The sequence below is a fragment of the Amblyomma americanum genome, chromosome 9 (genome assembly GCF_052857255.1).
Source record: "Amblyomma americanum isolate KBUSLIRL-KWMA chromosome 9, ASM5285725v1, whole genome shotgun sequence".
Lineage (NCBI taxonomy): Eukaryota > Metazoa > Arthropoda > Arachnida > Ixodida > Ixodidae > Amblyomma > Amblyomma americanum.
In genome coordinates, this window is record NC_135505.1 from 26,684,085 (window position 1) to 26,700,472 (window position 16,388).

Below are 16,388 nucleotides of genomic sequence, written 5' to 3' on the forward strand. Positions count from 1 at the left end.
ACCCTCTGCTGCCGATCAACGTCTGCATCATTGTGTCCTGCCCCATTATTGCTAATCATCCATTCCTGCACGATCGTGAACAGATTAGCCTGTCAACGCATCTAATTGTTGCTGATCATATCGGACACCTTATTACGTAGGATGGCTTCATGATCTGTCGGCACTTTACCCATTGTCTGGCTGGCTCTCGTTACTGAAGAATGTAAGAGCTATGGCTAGCTACGTCACTAGCCGACCATTCATGTACAAAGACACACTGAGATTGTTTTCATGAATCTCGTGATTTTCTTGCCACCCCAAAAGCTCTGACGCCTGTGACATAGCTGTGAGAGAGAAAACATCTATGGCGAGCATCAGTTCGCACTTTGGCGATGATGATGATGATGATGAATGTGGACGTATGTTGTGGCGCGGACACTTTGTTCGAAAGAGCTTCGAAAAGTGTGCAACATTTCCTGTAATCATCTCACGCTGGTGCGGTTCATGATAGTGGTTTTTATCAACAGTCACCATGATTATACTGTCGTCTCGTCAGCGGCTGTTGCTGCAGTTCGCAGAACGCTGGCGTAGTACTCACGTAACCCAGGTTGTTTGGGCAGGGCTTTGTGTTTTGTCTGGCTTCTAGCAGTATAAAGATGTGTAAATCTGTTTCATGACCTAGGTCTTCATAAGAGCGTTGAATGTGAAATGTAGACTGTATAATGTGGCTTACTAAATTTTACCGTGGGTTAGTTCTTCAGGGTTGCAAAACTTCTAGACCTTCTTAGCCACAGTTTTAAAAACAATGCATCAGTCTTTAGGCTCTCTGCTGTGGTGTCTACAATGGGTGTCCAACGATCTCGCGATTTTACCGCCAAAGCTCCGGTTGGAACCGCTTTCATTGCCTTTATTAGGTGTCCATCAGTCATCACAGCCTAGAATGTTACAGTACGTTCCAATGAATTTTTCATGTGGAATTATATTAATCCAACCCACTTATTCACCTTAATCCATTTCCTGGCATGGACCTGTTTCGAAATTATGGGGGTCCTCACATTGTCACCTTTGGCGGTGCCCTATGATTTGCTCACTGGGCGTTACGCGATGTTTATGGCGTCATAACCATCTCAATCGTATTCATATTTAGCGGGGAGTCCTCATACCCCACATGGCACAATGGTGCAGCGGTTAAGCGAGGCGCAATTGCCCCAGCAGGCGGCTGTGTCAAACACAGCAGGCGGCGACCACACTGAATTTGGCAGTGGTGGGCAGTCTGCTAACAGTCTGGACGGCAAGTTGTGGTGACATCACAGACACGTGACAGCTCTTGACTAAGAGAAAATTTTAAATTTCGCGGTGTTCTCGACTGGTCATTTCGGGTCACGTGACCCCGCGTTAAGCACCAGCTTTTTTTAACAGTTGTGTCTACGGGCCAAGCTGACGGAACTCGCAAAGTTTCGAAAGCGGGTGAAGGGGGTTATGAAGAAGCGAGCCGGGAGCTCTGTTTTTGACTTGGTGCATATCAGAGCCGTCCCCCCCCCCCCCCACCGGGTGGGGGGGGGATGAATGCAGTGAAAAGGGGGAGTATAAAAATTGGAGTGGACGCCTAAGCTCCTCGTTAAGGATATGACGCGATCGCGATGTGGTTTCGGCTTTCAATTCTGAGCAGTAGGACACCTTTGAGCCCATTTTTCATTTCTTTCAATTGTTCAAATTAATTAAGTGATCAATTACGCACTCTAAATTTTTGTAATTAGCATTATCAAGCGTTGGCTTTTCATTCTGAACATGTTGACACTTGTAAACCCCTTTATCAAATTTTTCACTTTTTTGTTTTATGTAATCAATTAATTACAAAGATTTCATAACTATTCGTCGCCTCTCACACACCAATCAGTCATCAATCACTGGAACCACAATTACCATGATACAATTTTTTTACGCAGCCCCAGATATTTCCGACCCCCGGTGCCGAATACTACTGCGCCAACGGCTTTTCGACCGAACGAGCTGTATACGCTGTCGCGTAAAAGCGGAGCCGCATACACTGCGCCATTCAGAGTAGGGACACCAAATTTCACTGCGAAAGTTATACGGAGCCCAAGACGGCGGTGCCTTACGTTGCATGTGGACACAGCAGGAGGGTAAACACTTGGCAGTTTTCTGCTGTTTTATTTTTTTCAGAATTTTGCATAACAATTTAGTAAACATTCATCACTACGGGAAATTTTTATATTCCCAACAAGTAACTCCCGATTATTTTTCTTTCCAAATACGGTTTCCGTTTCGCTTGCAGCGCCCCACTCGCCTCACATGCCATAGATAGATAGATAAAGAGGAGGAGGGAAAGCCAGGGATGTTAACCAGAAAGGGGTTCCGGTTGGCTACCCTGCACTGGGAAAGAGGGATTAGGGGACTAAAAGGAGGAAGAGAGAAGGGAAAAAAGGCATAACACACACACGCACAACGCTGTCACAATTTGTCACTCAATCCAGTCGCTCTCAAGTAGGCAAAGAGTGCCTTGTATGCCTTGAGGGCAGTCGACTGCTGTGGCCACGGACCGAGGATCTTTTGCTCTGTTAATGGGCGAGGATCAAGGCGGTCCAGGGCGCAACACAGTGTATGTCTTGCACTCGCAAATGCAGGGCACTCATAGAGAAGATGAGCGATGGTCTCCTCACAACCACAGCTCTCACAGGCAGGGCGGTCGGCCATCCCCATCCGGAAAGCATAGTAATTAAGAAATGCAACACCGATCCATAAACGGCATAACAGTGTTGCGTCGCGACGTTCTAAGTTACGTGGAAGACGAAGGCGCAGTTCAGGTTCCAGTGCCTTGAGGCGTAGGTTGCAAAACTCTCCCGTGCTCCACGCTGAAAGTGTGAGCTCCAGCGCCAAAGGGCGAAGCCCACACGCAGCGTCAGGTCTGATGATGATTGATGATGATTATGGATTTTTTTGGCGCAAGGGCAGCTATGGCCAAAGAGCGCCATGTCACAAGGTATTTTTCTTCTTTTTCTCAAGGTGGGGTCAAAGACCCATTTCCCAAGCATTTCACCCTAAATAAGCCGAGCACCAGACCAGGGGAAAGCTTGTACCCATTGTATCACCGGTGGGTACCCGGCGGCACTGGGGATCGAACCCCGCACCTCCCGCATACGAGGCGGATGCTCAACCACTTGGCCACCGCTGCGGTCGCAGCGTCAGGTCTCGATATTGGGATCCTCACTGGAAGTCCGTCGTTGTGAGCAGAACGCGTAGCCGCATCGGCCGGGTGATTACCGTTAATACCACAGTGTCCTGGCAGCCATTGAAAAATGATGTCATGACCTTTGGAAACGGTGCCGTGGTACAGTAGACGGATCTCAGCAACAAGTTGCTCCTGCGACCCGCGGCGTAGCGCAGCTTGCAGGGCTTGAAGGGCTGCTTTAGAGTCGGTGAAAACCGTCCAGTCATGTGGAGGTTCTTGAGTGATTAACTCTACCGCAGCCCGTAAGGCTGCGAGTTCCGCACCATTTGAAGATGTTGGATAGGTCGTCTTCACTTTCATGAACACGGATCTGGCCGGTATCACCACCGACCCCGCAGAACTGGTCGAGTGAACTGATCCATCTGTGTAAATATGTATGCGGTGACTGTGGTAAGAATGCAAGTGATTCAATGTCAATTGTTTGAGAGCGGGCAGTGATACACCAGCTTTCTTTGTAATGCCAGGAATATAGAGGTGAACCCGAGGTTCATGAAGACTCCATAAGGGTGAGCACGGTCTTGACGCAGGGGTGAACTGCGATGGAAGATATCCGCGATGGGCTTGAATGACTTTGGCGAATGCAGTACGCTGCCTAATTATTTGGAGTGTGCCAGGTGTTGACAGGGAATCCGTGTGAGGTGCCGAATATGTGTTCTCATGGTGTCAACAGCAATGTATGTAGTAACAGGATGTTCCCGGGCAACAAGGACCGTTGCTGCTGTTGATGCACAGTTAGGCAGGCCAAGACAGATACGGAGAGCTTGCGCTTGCACACTTTGAAGAGTCTTGATATTTGTTTTTCTAATGGAACTGAATATCGGAAGACTGTACCGCATGTAACCCAGAAATAGGGAACGGTACAGTTGTAGCATCGAGCGCACTGATGCGCCCCAGGACTTTCCCGCGCGGAAGGAGAGGACGTGGACAATCGAAATTAGCCTCTTTCTCATGTCGTAGGTATGCGGACTCCACGAGAGGTTCCAGTCGATGACAACACCAAGGAATCTGTGGCTTCTCTCATAGGGAATGGCGTCGCCATTGATGTGAATGGTGTAACGTGACATTATTTTGCGCGTGAACGCCACAAGTGAACACTTTTCGGTCGAAATGTCCAGGCCCTGCAAACGAAGATAAGTTGTAAATATCAATGCCGCTTTTTGAAGTCTTGCACGAACTTGAGGACGGGTCACCCCTGATGCCCAAATACAGATGTCGTCTGCATATACCGAGATCTGAGCAGATTGTGGCAATACGTTGACCAGGCCGATGAGAGCAAGGTTGAAGAGAACTGGGCTCAGCACTCCACCCTGAGGGACTCCGCGCGAATTTCGGTGTAAGGACGTTGGTCCGTCCGCAGTCAGGACAAAAAAACGACCTCTCTGATAAATAGCTGCGTATCCAGCTGAACGTGCGGCCTCCGATCCCAGCAGCTTCCATTGCGTCCAAAATGGCCTGATGCGCTACGTTGTCGTACGCGCCCTTGATATCCAAAAACAATGCCACGGTCAATCTTTTCAAACTTTTGCTGTGGTGCACCCACGTTACAAGGTCAACCACGTTGTCGATAGAAGAGCGGCCCCGTCGGAACCCAGACATGACATGAAGGTTGGATAAATCTGATATCGCTCCAAGTACCATTCCACGCGTGTGAGCAGCATTCTTTCCATGACTTTGCCGACGCAGCTGGCGAGTGCAGTTGGACGGTACGATGAAAGGTCGAGCGGTGATTTCCCCGGCTTAAGAAGTGGAACCAGACGACTGGTCTTCCAATCATGAGGAACTATGCCAGCAGTCCATGACTTGTTATAAGTGTCCAAAAGAACCTTTCGAGCTTCTTGGCCAAGGTTGGCAAGTGCGGAGTACGTCACACCATCGGGCCCTGGTGATGAAAAAAAAGCCATCATTCCAAACAAAGAACGCACAAAAGTACTTGAGGACTCCTGAGTCCGAAAACTGCGATATACAGTGAAGTGGTGATGAAAAAAAAATACCATCATTCCAAAGAAAGAACGCACAAAAATACTTAAGGACTCCTGAGGCCGAAAACTGCGATATACAGTGGTGATGAAAAAAAAAGCGCCATCATTCCAAGGAAAGAACGCACAAAAATACTTAAGGACTCCTGAGGCCGAAAACTGCGATATACAGTGAAGTTCCGCTTGAACAATTGGTTTATGGTTTATGGAGGCTTAATGTCCCAAAGCGACTCAGGCTATGAGGAACGCCGTATTGAAGGGCTCTGGAAGTTTCGACCACCTGGGTTGTTTAGCGTGCACTGACATCGCACATTACGCGGTCCTCTACAATTTCGCCTCCATCGAAATTGGACTGCCGCGGCCGGGATCCAGCCCGCGTTTTCTGGGTCAGCAGCCTGAGCACTATAACCACTGACCTATCAAGGCGGCTTGCTTGAACAAACGTCAGCTGAACGAACTTTTCTCTATTCCGCACCAGAAATTTGTTTTACGAAATGAAAATTTGTGTTGAATCAATCTTAGGATAGCGCAAGTTTCAGTTCAGCGAAAATTTTGGAGAATCATGACGCCCTCCGTGCAGGTTACAGAACATTATTTTGGCAGACATGCAGCAACTTTCCCCTATAAAATTTCGGGCACAGCAAGTTTGAAGCTTCGCAGCGCCAAACTTGAAAACTTCGTCATTACTAGTCTGTTTCAGCTTCGTATGGCTGCGCAGCTGGTTTGTAGCCTTATAAGTACCCGAAAGTACTGGCTAGTACGCTTCCCTTACCATCAGTATCAAGAAATCGAGAAAGAACCCGTGTTTGAATAAAATGACACGGAAGCCTCAGGAAGACAGGCATTCATGTGTAAATAGGTACTGGAAACCTTTGCCAGCCAGTAAACATTATTAAACGGGTGCGTGAAAGCACAGAGAAGCTCGCTCAGTTTACAAAATTCGAAATGGGGCCTCCAAAGCTTGGTACAAAGATAATGCGTTTTATCCAAATTGTCAGGTGCGCAGTACATGCTTTTAGTTTTCAGTACCGTAAAATAAACGCCTCTAGCCTCCATTTAAATGCTCTCCTTTTATTTCGATTGATCAAAATGAGCGCCTACATTTACACGTAAATTCAGCGAACTTTCACTTACGCCACCACTTCTATAAAGTGGATTGCAATCCGCTCAAGTGGTATTTCTCTGTAAAAGCTATCGTATAATACATCCCGCGTGACGGTCTGAGCCCACTTGTGAGAGAGGCACCGCTGAGAATCCCAACGCATCGCCCAACACAGGGTGTGCACTGGGAACGACACTATAAAGTGTGGGAAGCCGAACGCGGTACTACAGATGCTCACCTTTGAAGTATTTCGTAGCCAGTAGGGCGCCGGGCATCAATGCAACAATCGAGGGACGTAAGCATGGAACGAAGACCGAATATTTGCGTCAATCATTGTCGCATCTAGCATCAGAAAGCCACGATTGAGCGTGAGTTATGATCCTAAAAAAATAATGGGCCCTAACGAAAGATGGCCTGCTACAGATAGCTCACGGCACGTAAAGCTATGCTAGAGAGAATAAAATATGTATGAAATTATGGTTGTGCATTTAATGATTTTTAACTTTCACTTGGCAACTAACTGCGTTGTCCTAATTAAAATACTTTGATGTTTGCGATGCGGAGATTCTTCCTGTGTTTGTTTCTTTGCGCCATTGAACTTTATGATGAACCAACTAGCCCAACAGCAAGTACTTCTGCAACGCATTTCTTCTACTCTGTGTTCTTTTCTGCGTACACCTCTGTTACTTACGCCTGTGATCTCTCGCACGAACCTTATCGCAGTTTCCACTTGTTATGCTAGGATCTTTGCCTACTGCATAAAGCATCGGATCATTATACCTGAGCTTCAAGGCATTTTGGGTGGCGTGCAACCGTCATGGGGCCACGCCCGGAAGATCTACAAGATCTTCAAATCAGAAATGCGGGGACAATCCGTATTTTACAACACTGGTTGCTTGTCCTAGTGCGTGACGCCCAGAGCCCTCAAAGCACCGAGGAAAAGATAGAGGCTTTCAAAAAATAAGCGGCCATTTTAACAGAGTTCATCTGGCAACAGGCAAGACTTCACCTTCCCAAGAGACCAAAAAAAAAATACTGCTCGCTATCTGGTCAGCAAGCTGGGCAACGTTGAACCACCCTTCAAAGTACTGGACACTTTGCAGCTAGGCCCAAAGTACAGCTTTCAGCCAGCAACCTCCACTCCTCTGGATGGTACGGAATGTCGCCACACGAGCCAGTGTACAACACCGATAGAGAGCATTAGGTGACGGAGTGGACGACGTTATCCGCTGTGTGAGTGAAAGACCTTCTAGTAATCCGCCGTTGAAGCGTGTGGTAAGAACTTTAAGAGAAGCCAATCTTTCTGTAATTGAAGCTGATAAAGATGGAGGCTTTGTTGTTATTCCCAACAGCCTTATGCGAACGAAACCAGAGCAAGGTATGTGAAAAGGGTTTTAAACCAAACAAATTTCGTCCTAACAAGTACAAACAAGTTGCTTTAAAATTACTAGAAGATCTAAATTTAGAATCTGTGCAGAAGCTGGTACACTCGGCCAAAAAAAAAAGTGTTAAGCGTTTTCCTCACTTGTAAAACCCGTAAACCTGAGTGTCTTTTGCGGGTTATTTTATCGGAAAAGGGGACATTGCAATCCCATGTGTGTAATTTTCTGCAACATTCCTTGAAGCACCTTTCTGTGGATAACGTTTTTATTTTTAAGAAATTTGATTCGGTTTTAACTGAAATGAGGTCTGGATTGGACAAAGCATCATGAACATTCTCTATAGATGTAGAAAACTTGTATAACTCTGTTCCTCACGGTGACCTCTTTACAGCCATTCGTGAGAGCGTAAATGATATTGATAAAGTAAGGTTCCAGAACGCTATTAGAATCACCAGTGACCACTTGATTTCATTGTTTGAATTTTATCTGCAATCCACTGGCATTGATTTTAACCAGAAGTTTTTTTTTTTTTGCAAAGAATGTGCTGGAATTTGCCTTGGCTCATGTATAGCCCCTATTTTATGTGACATCTTTTTAGCTTTTATTGACCAGCGCATTTGTGCGCAGTTAAACCGGACACCTGTCAGACGGGGTTCTGGCTTGTTGGTGGTTATTTTATTTTTTTTACCCGCCTACCTCTTTTGACGTTGACGAAACTGTTCTTGATGTTCTTAACATTTTTAGAGACAATTCCCAAGGCCTCACCTTCACTTGGAAACTGTCGCAAGGGGGCAGGATCCAATTTCTGAACATTCAGTTTGATTTCACTAGCGTAGATTATGTGTGTTGGGTGTATAACCCCCGCTCCCAGAAAAGCCTCGTGTGGTTCAGCAGTGCCCATTCGAAACTGGTGAAACGAAGTATTGCCATGACGTGCTTACACGCCGCTCTCTCAAAATCATGTGCCCACTGTGTGCAGGCTGACTTTGAAAAGCAACTTCAGAGATTAAGCAAAGCTGGTTATCTTTGTGAAGCCTTGCTGCAGAAGATTAAACTCTCTTCGAGCGGTGCTCCACCAAGCAAGCAGCGACATAAGAGACCTGTGGTGCCGATTTTGTATTTGCACAAAATAGAGCAGACCATAAAGAAGATAAGGGGTCGTTATGGAGTGAACGTGGTGTTTTCAGCATCATGTAAGGTTGACAAGGTTTGCTCTATGATGGACAAACAACCCCCAAGCATATGCTATCAAGCATAGGCAGCGTTATACGGAGTGCAGATCTGAAGTCATCTACGAGATACCGCTCAAGTGTGGGCATGTCTATATTGGGCAGACTGGCCGTTGTTTCAACGAGAGAGCAAGTGATCACACGCGGAAAATAAAAAGCAGTGAAAGTGGGAAGCTTCCTGATCACTGCAGAAATTGTAAAGATTGCGGACCGGTGCTGGAAGAGGCAAAGTTTATCGGCAAAGCCAGAGAGCTTGTTAAAGGGAAGTTATCCAAGCATTCCACATGCAGAAAGGTGGGCCCACGTGCATAAGCACTTCGTCGGTCAAACTGAGCAGCCGGGAACTGTATTGTTTAGATAGTCCTCTGTAGATCATGTCGTTCCATCCTTTTATCCTGTTCGTTAGTTTTTTATCTCTTGTACTGTGAATAGCAATTCACTGGATTTTGTGCATAAATATGATCTTTTTCGGTACATATATGTTTTTCTTGTTAGCTTGTCCTGGCTATGTTAACGCACTGATAGTGATAATATATTGGCGTATAAAGGTGGTGTTTTCCGCAACAAACTCACTTGGTAGTAGGCGCTCTTTCTGTACCTGTGTATTCCTGTGTTTGTTCCTTTGCGCCATTCAACTTTATTACGTTATTTTATCACCACCGTTACGTTCTCTCGAGTTGTAAGCCTAGCGAGCGCAACCACTCCACTCAAGCGATGTGGTATGTGAAGCGGCCAGTTGTGGCGCTTTTACGACGCTATTCATCGATGTTAAAAATATCACTCTTGACGGGCCCTTTATATTCTGCGTCATTCGGTGCAGTAATGAGGTACTGATAGCAGTCTAAGATACATCGTGTACTTTGCTTTTGTTAGATTATGAATGATTGCCATAGTCACAATTTAATATTAGCTCGAATTTGACAGGTATGTGCCTCCTTACTATATACCTCTTCCGTTGTTGAGCGGTAGCATGAAGGCCTCTACGGAATGTCTGTTTTGTTACATTAATCTAAAGGAGCTAGAATACTTACACATGTTATAAATGCAGCCTTCGCTATTTTTAATGTGCTTGACTGATTAAAAATGCAAAAAACCTTTCTGTTAAGAAGTATGCTGTTTGGGGGACTTCTATGTTACTCTGGCAGACATACATAAACTAATGCAATTCACACTCTAGTCGCCTACCATAGTGAAGTATGCAGATTTCACTTAATATAAAATCGCACAAATATTACCTGTATACAATGCATGGTCATAACACCACTTCCCGTTGATTTAAGACAAGAAAGAAAAATGATGAGATAATTGTGACGGCAGCCGCCGTTTAGCACAAATCTGTGCATATGAAACGAAGACCCGCTCTCTGGCAGTTTTGCTCCCTTGGTTCTTCCGAGGCATGTTTTCATGCAGGAATGCATTTGGCGTCCACACTCGTTGTTGTGGCGTCCCCGCGATTTCCAGCTCGACCACAACAGCCATGCACGGACCATGAGTGGCCTGGATGTGACTTATGTAGAGTTGGTCTATATATGCCTTATCACTGTGCTTAATAACTAAAACTTTTTAATTGTACAATCATTTCTTCGCTTAGGCTGAGATAACAAATATGTTAATTTTGCAATACAATCATAAACAAAATGACATGCCGAGTTCCTCCTGACACCTGACTGCACGTGTACAAACATGTTCTATTTCAGTCCTGTCCATAACGCCACTAAAGAGTGACTCTCAGTTCCTTTGTCCACTTACACGCCAGCTGCATGAGAGAGCATATTACTGGTTTATTGGTTTGGTCCACACTATTTCATGCAGCCCTCACGTGGACATCAGCCGCCATATTAGCGCTCCTGCCTTCGTTTGTCGGTTATTAAAGTTGGGCTTTGGTCCTTTCGTCTCTCTTTTTTCCTGTGAAAATCTGTTTAGCACACAGCATTTCTAAAAGGTCTTGTACCAAAGTTGACAGATTTTAATAATGCGACAATGATTCCTGAGTCTAGCTCCGAAAAACGAAGAATTTCTTTCCGGCTACTAAGATTTCATAAATATGCTCACATTCCGTTTACATCCGGAGGCTACCCCCGCGTAATTCCCCTAAATACGTTAGAAATATCTCCTTGCAGCCTCATTTTTGCCATTTTTCATAGTGAATCCACACACTTGTTTGAACCCATAGTTGTTATGACAGGCAAAGGGCCCAAACATAAAACAAACTCAACAGAAATGGCAGGTCTCGCCACAGTAGGGTGCAAACAGACAGACACATGGTTTGTTTCCTGTAGCTCGTGGTCCCCTATTCATTCCTTTTCCTGAGGAGTTGCTCTCTCGACCAAGGTATGCGCCCAGTTCTTTTTCTCTTCTCTGATTTCCTACTCTTTTAGCGTACTGCTGTCAACGTGTCTGGTTCTCCGTGCATCAATAACAGTCCCGTGGTAGCATTTCCTACATTCGCAGTCAAAATTCTTCAACGGCAATTTTTCCTGCGTGACGTCTTTCAAGCTTCCAAGGCTTTCTAAGCAGTCCTTTGAGTTCGACTTTCAAGAATGTGCTGCGCATAACATTCAGTCGCTGCCACTTCAATATGAAGAAACTAGTTTGCGATAAATGCTTAGCGTGCAAGCTGAGCGCTCCGGGGACGAGCATGAAGTTCGCGTGAGCCGTTCTTCTCCAGAGCGTGGCCTTCTCTCTCGGCAGGCGAAGCGCGACTGGCCCGAGCTGCTCCTCTCGCTGAGCTACCTGCCATCGGCAGGGAGGCTCACCGTAGTGGTGCTCAAGGCGGCCAACCTGGTGCCCGAATCGGACAAGGACAAGCCTGGTGAGTTCAGCACCCCCCCCCCCCCCCTGCTGCACCTTGGGGGATTCCCGTAAACATTTCACAAACTCTGTTCCCACTTGGAGATATTAATAAATTCGCTCTCGCTCTACTATATACTAGCCGTCCCGCTTAGCTCAGCTGGTAGAGCGACGGCTCCGGTGAAGCGGTGGTCCCGGGTTCGAACCCCGCATCTAGAATTTTTTTTATTTAACTACGACGTTTCTATGGAAGCTGTAGAGCTTTCCTTTGTAGCCTTCCGGATGCGCATGGGTGGATAAGAGTGAGCAATTAGTTTCTTATTACAAATCTACTGCACCTTGGGAGATTCCCCTAAACTTTTCACTGGCCGAGTGAAGTACACTGGAAGAAGGAATATGAAAAAGTAAAAATTGCAACGTACTGCCTGAACTCACCTATGCATTTAATTACACAGTGGCAATCATAGTGATAGAGTCCGTCGGTTCTATTAGGCTGACTGCCACAGATGTCTGTCTCCTTCATCGGGAGTTCAAAGCAAGTTCGACCTTTTACTGCCTAATGTCGCGAATTCTCGACATACCTCTTGTACACCATGTACTCATACGTGTAGCTTGGATGCAAAGTCTGATGTCTGCATGTCCTCAGAAACCAGCGATTGGCTATTCGAAATATTTGGTGTCAGTTGTGAGCAAGTTGTGTCAAGAAAAAAGGCCTGTGAATGTGCGACTTCCAGCTTGTGCCCAAAAACTCCTCCTCTCTCATTTTCTAGCCAATATTGCGGGAAACTCAGGATTGCATCTTCCGGATAAAAATTCTCTACTGTCTTCGGGTCTTAGAGTTGGTTCGAAGCTCTCGATTCAGACTCTCTGACCACTCAGTGATTGATTACCCTGTTATTAGAAATCTACTGCATTTTGGGGATTCCCGGAAATATATTACCAATTGTATTCAAGTATTGAATTTTGTATTGTTTAGTTGATTGCGTCTTTGTTGACGCTAGTTCTGCTGCACAACTTGTATTTATAGGAGTACTTTGGAGTTGACCCGAAAATTTATTTTTCCTCCACTAAATTAAAACTCGTGACGTTCGTGTTGACATCGAGAGAATTAAGGACTCCATGATGGCAAGTTGATGACGATGTGTTTTAGCGTCAGAGATTTGGATACAAAAGCAAAGTATTGCATCATAGCAGGACATCATTGTCTGTGGTAGTGATGGCTGCATTTAATTGATTGGGCTTTTCTTGCTTATAAGAGCTCAATATTAACCGAAAGTAGCATATGTGCATTAGAACGCGCTAACCAATCGACGCAGTTCATCCTCAGTTTGTCCCCTGTGTCCCTTATTGAACAACATGAACGTTAAATGCACGTAATCGAGGATGTATATAGTTTCACTCGCTTAGCGCAGACATTTAAAAGCACAGCTGCATGGTGTGATGGTTTTGTTTCAGTCTTCCTGTGTTGTGACTGTAGCGAGCATCTTGTCGGCATGCGGCTACTTCACCAGTGTAGCCTATGATTTCACTGTTTCTTTCTGTGCATTGCTCCTAATAATACCCTCATGAATTTTCTATATTATTTGTGTTTACGTTAGGGTATAGTTGCAGCGCGTTCTTCATTATAGTATGATTATATATAGTTGAAGTGAAAGTGTCGTCTGAACAACCCGTGACAATAAATGCATATGTATATATATATATATATATATATATATATATATATATATATATATATATATATATATATATATATATATGCATGCAGTGTTTTATTCTGCAGCGTAGAACTCCGCGCACTGGATTTTTCCAATAACGAGTGTCATGTGTGCGTTATATCAGTATGCCTCCGGCTGCTGCCTCTAGAAAAAGTTTGACGGGTGCGTCAAGCTGCTTGTTGCGCATTATTCTTTCCGCGTCCCTCCCTATCTCTCAAAGTCTACCTAAACCTGTGCTTTATTGCGACCCTCTTGTGGCGCCTGCACTCGCAGACACGTACGTCAAGGTGAGCCTCAGCTGCGGCGAGCGCAAGCCCAAGAAGCGCAAGACAAGCGTGAAGAAGGGCAGCGCCCAGCCGGCCTGGAACGAGGCGCTCAGCTTCGACGTGTCCGAGGAGCAGCTGGGCCGCGCCCAGCTCTGCGTCGCCGTGTGGAGGCACGGCTCGTCCGGCGTCTCCTGCTCGTCGTCGCTGGGCGGCTTCCAGCTGGGACCCGGGGGCGACGCCACCGAGGAAGGCCAGCGCCACTGGCGGGACATGCTGGCCAACCCGCGTCGCGCCGTGGCTCGCTGGCACGCCCTCCAGCCCAGTCCGTAGCCAAAGCCCCAGCCGTGCGGGCACGGGCTAACTCTGACTGGTCGCCAGTGGCAGATACCGAAATGGCGAACCTCGCACGAATCGTAGCTCTTCGGTATCACACCTATGTTTTCGATACCGCTGCATGAAAGTGCAAGGGCGTTTCCTTTCTGCGCCCATGGCGTACTGTCGATAAGAGGTTCAAGAGAAGTAGCGTCGCATGAACAAAAAGTCGATGCGACTCTGGGGCACAGTGAGTGTCCTAACTTCGGCTCCCCATAAGTTGCCGTGAAAATTTAATAAGAATATTGAAAATTAAGTCTGTGGTTCAAAGCTTTATCCCATCAAACATTAAGCTTAAGGAACGGCACTAAGTATTTATCGGCACCTGTTGTGATGCCCTCCCTCACTGCTATTCCACGGGCGGCACCTGTGTTCCTTGATATCGGACTGCCTCAGTCGGTATTGCGGTACATTTTTGTATAGTACGTATTTTATATCCGAGATACTTTTTGCCTGAAAGAACTGTGGAGTTGCGGTGTCTATCAGATCAGTCCCGACACACTTTGTGGACGTGCTGTTACGATACCAAGTGGTCACGATAAGTGATCACACGTGCACGCAACATGCCTTTGTTGTCATCTTAAAAAATACAACTGTGCGATCCATGACATTTGCTAAGATGGAAAAGAGTAGAAAGAAAACGAAAGATGCAGGCCATAGTTATCCTTTTCACTTTTTCAAGGCAGCATATCTGCCTGAGGACAACTGGTTTGTGGTAAAATTTTAGCGTCTTGCCTGAGGTGGTGAAAAGTATGTTGCCACCTCAACGATAATAGTTTAATAAATATTCAAGTACAAACCTTTCGACAGATGTCTCTTGCCGCTAAATGGCAAGTTTGGACTCGATATTAGCGCGCAAGGCAAAAAAGGGTCACTGTGGAGATTTCGGTTGTAATCGTTTCAAGATCTATGCCGGTAAGAGTCTCCAAAGTTTTATCTTTTATTTGACGTCCTTCAATCTCAGGTTGGACACGCCTGTTGCCATCGAACGTAGAGATAAGGGAAGAGCTTGTACTGAGATAGATTTAGTGAGCCTACTTAAGATTGGAATCTTTTCGAGATATCTTCAACCGTATGTCCGCTCATCCCTGCTATGTTCAAAAAAGGGGCCACTGTCTTATTGTTCTTATATATAGCGTTTTTAAAGTCATTGCCTCTATAAAGTTTGTGACATCTTGAAAACAGATCACACATATTTAGCAGACTATATGTTAAAAATCAGGTTCAAGAGTAAACTTAAACACAGCTTATCATAAACCAAATACCACAGTGAAAAAGTGACAAAGCCCTTGAACTCATTCGGTAACTTCAGTTAACGCTGAATTTCAGGTTCATTTAGCTTCATTCAGGAATGCTGGTAACATGAGGAAAAAAAAAGAACTGACATCTTGAAAACAGATCACACATATTTAGCAGACTATATGTTAAAAATCAGGTTCAAGAGTAAACTTAAACACAGCTTATCATAAACCAAATACCACAGTGAAAAAGTGACAAAGCCCTTGAACTCATTCGGTAACTTCAGTTAACGCTGAATTTAAGGTTCATTTAGCTTCATTCAGGAATGCTGGTAACATGAGGAAAAAAAAAGAACTGACGGCACCATAAATTTGCCTAATTAGTCATTCAGAAAGCAGTTTTAAACTTAACAGCAGGTTCCAAATAAGTGTATTATCGCAAGCCACACTAAGGAAAACGTCATGATTTGTATCCGATATATCTTGAGAACCTCCTGCCCACGGTAGAGTCGAATCACAGGGCCTTGGCAGAGTTTTACACTTCAAAGAAGTTGTTTGCGCCTGTCTTCAAGATTTATTTTTGTCAATAGTAAATAGGCACTTCACGAGACATGAAAAACTTAATTTAAAAGGCCGTTTTCCCGGCCACCCTCATCAGTGCTGCTTGCTTCATTTTTAACGCATTTTTAGGCTCGTGGATGTTTTACTCGCAACACGATTTTTATGTTCTTTTGGCGCGCCATATAACTATGTGGGATATTTCATGGTATGCCCCTTTCTTGGCAGGCATCGCAAGGGTTAAACGTGGGAAGTAAAGCGAATACTCTCGGATCGCGATGAGGAAATGTTTCAGGGTCATTGGTGAAAACTTTCGAGGTTCTGTTCGCGACATGAACAGCTAGTTTCTACCAGGCATAAGGGAAAACCTTAGGCGCACTCAGATTTGATTTTTCCTCTAAATTTTGTTTGTGGCTGAAGTGATTTTTCACGGAGGAAGCAATAGACTAATTGCCTATATTATTTCTGAATGACTTGAGGAATATTATCAGCGGGATTCCTTCATAAGGAAAAGGCAGTTGCTACGGA

The 16,388-nt window shown here is 45.4% G+C and overlaps 1 protein-coding gene across 1 annotated transcript in view; it reads left to right on the top strand.

The window, feature by feature from the left end:
* The window catches only part of LOC144103806 (synaptotagmin-5-like), a 90,837-nt gene extending 75,405 nt beyond the window's left edge, over nt 1-15,432 (top strand). Inside the window, exons 6-7 of the mRNA XM_077636507.1 lie at nt 11,610-11,730; nt 13,700-15,432. Of these exons, the coding sequence (XP_077492633.1) occupies nt 11,610-11,730; nt 13,700-14,022 (444 nt within the window). The 3' untranslated portion in view covers nt 14,023-15,432. The remainder of the gene's footprint in view (nt 1-11,609; nt 11,731-13,699) is intronic.
* Nucleotides 15,433-16,388: the final 956 nt, after the last annotated feature.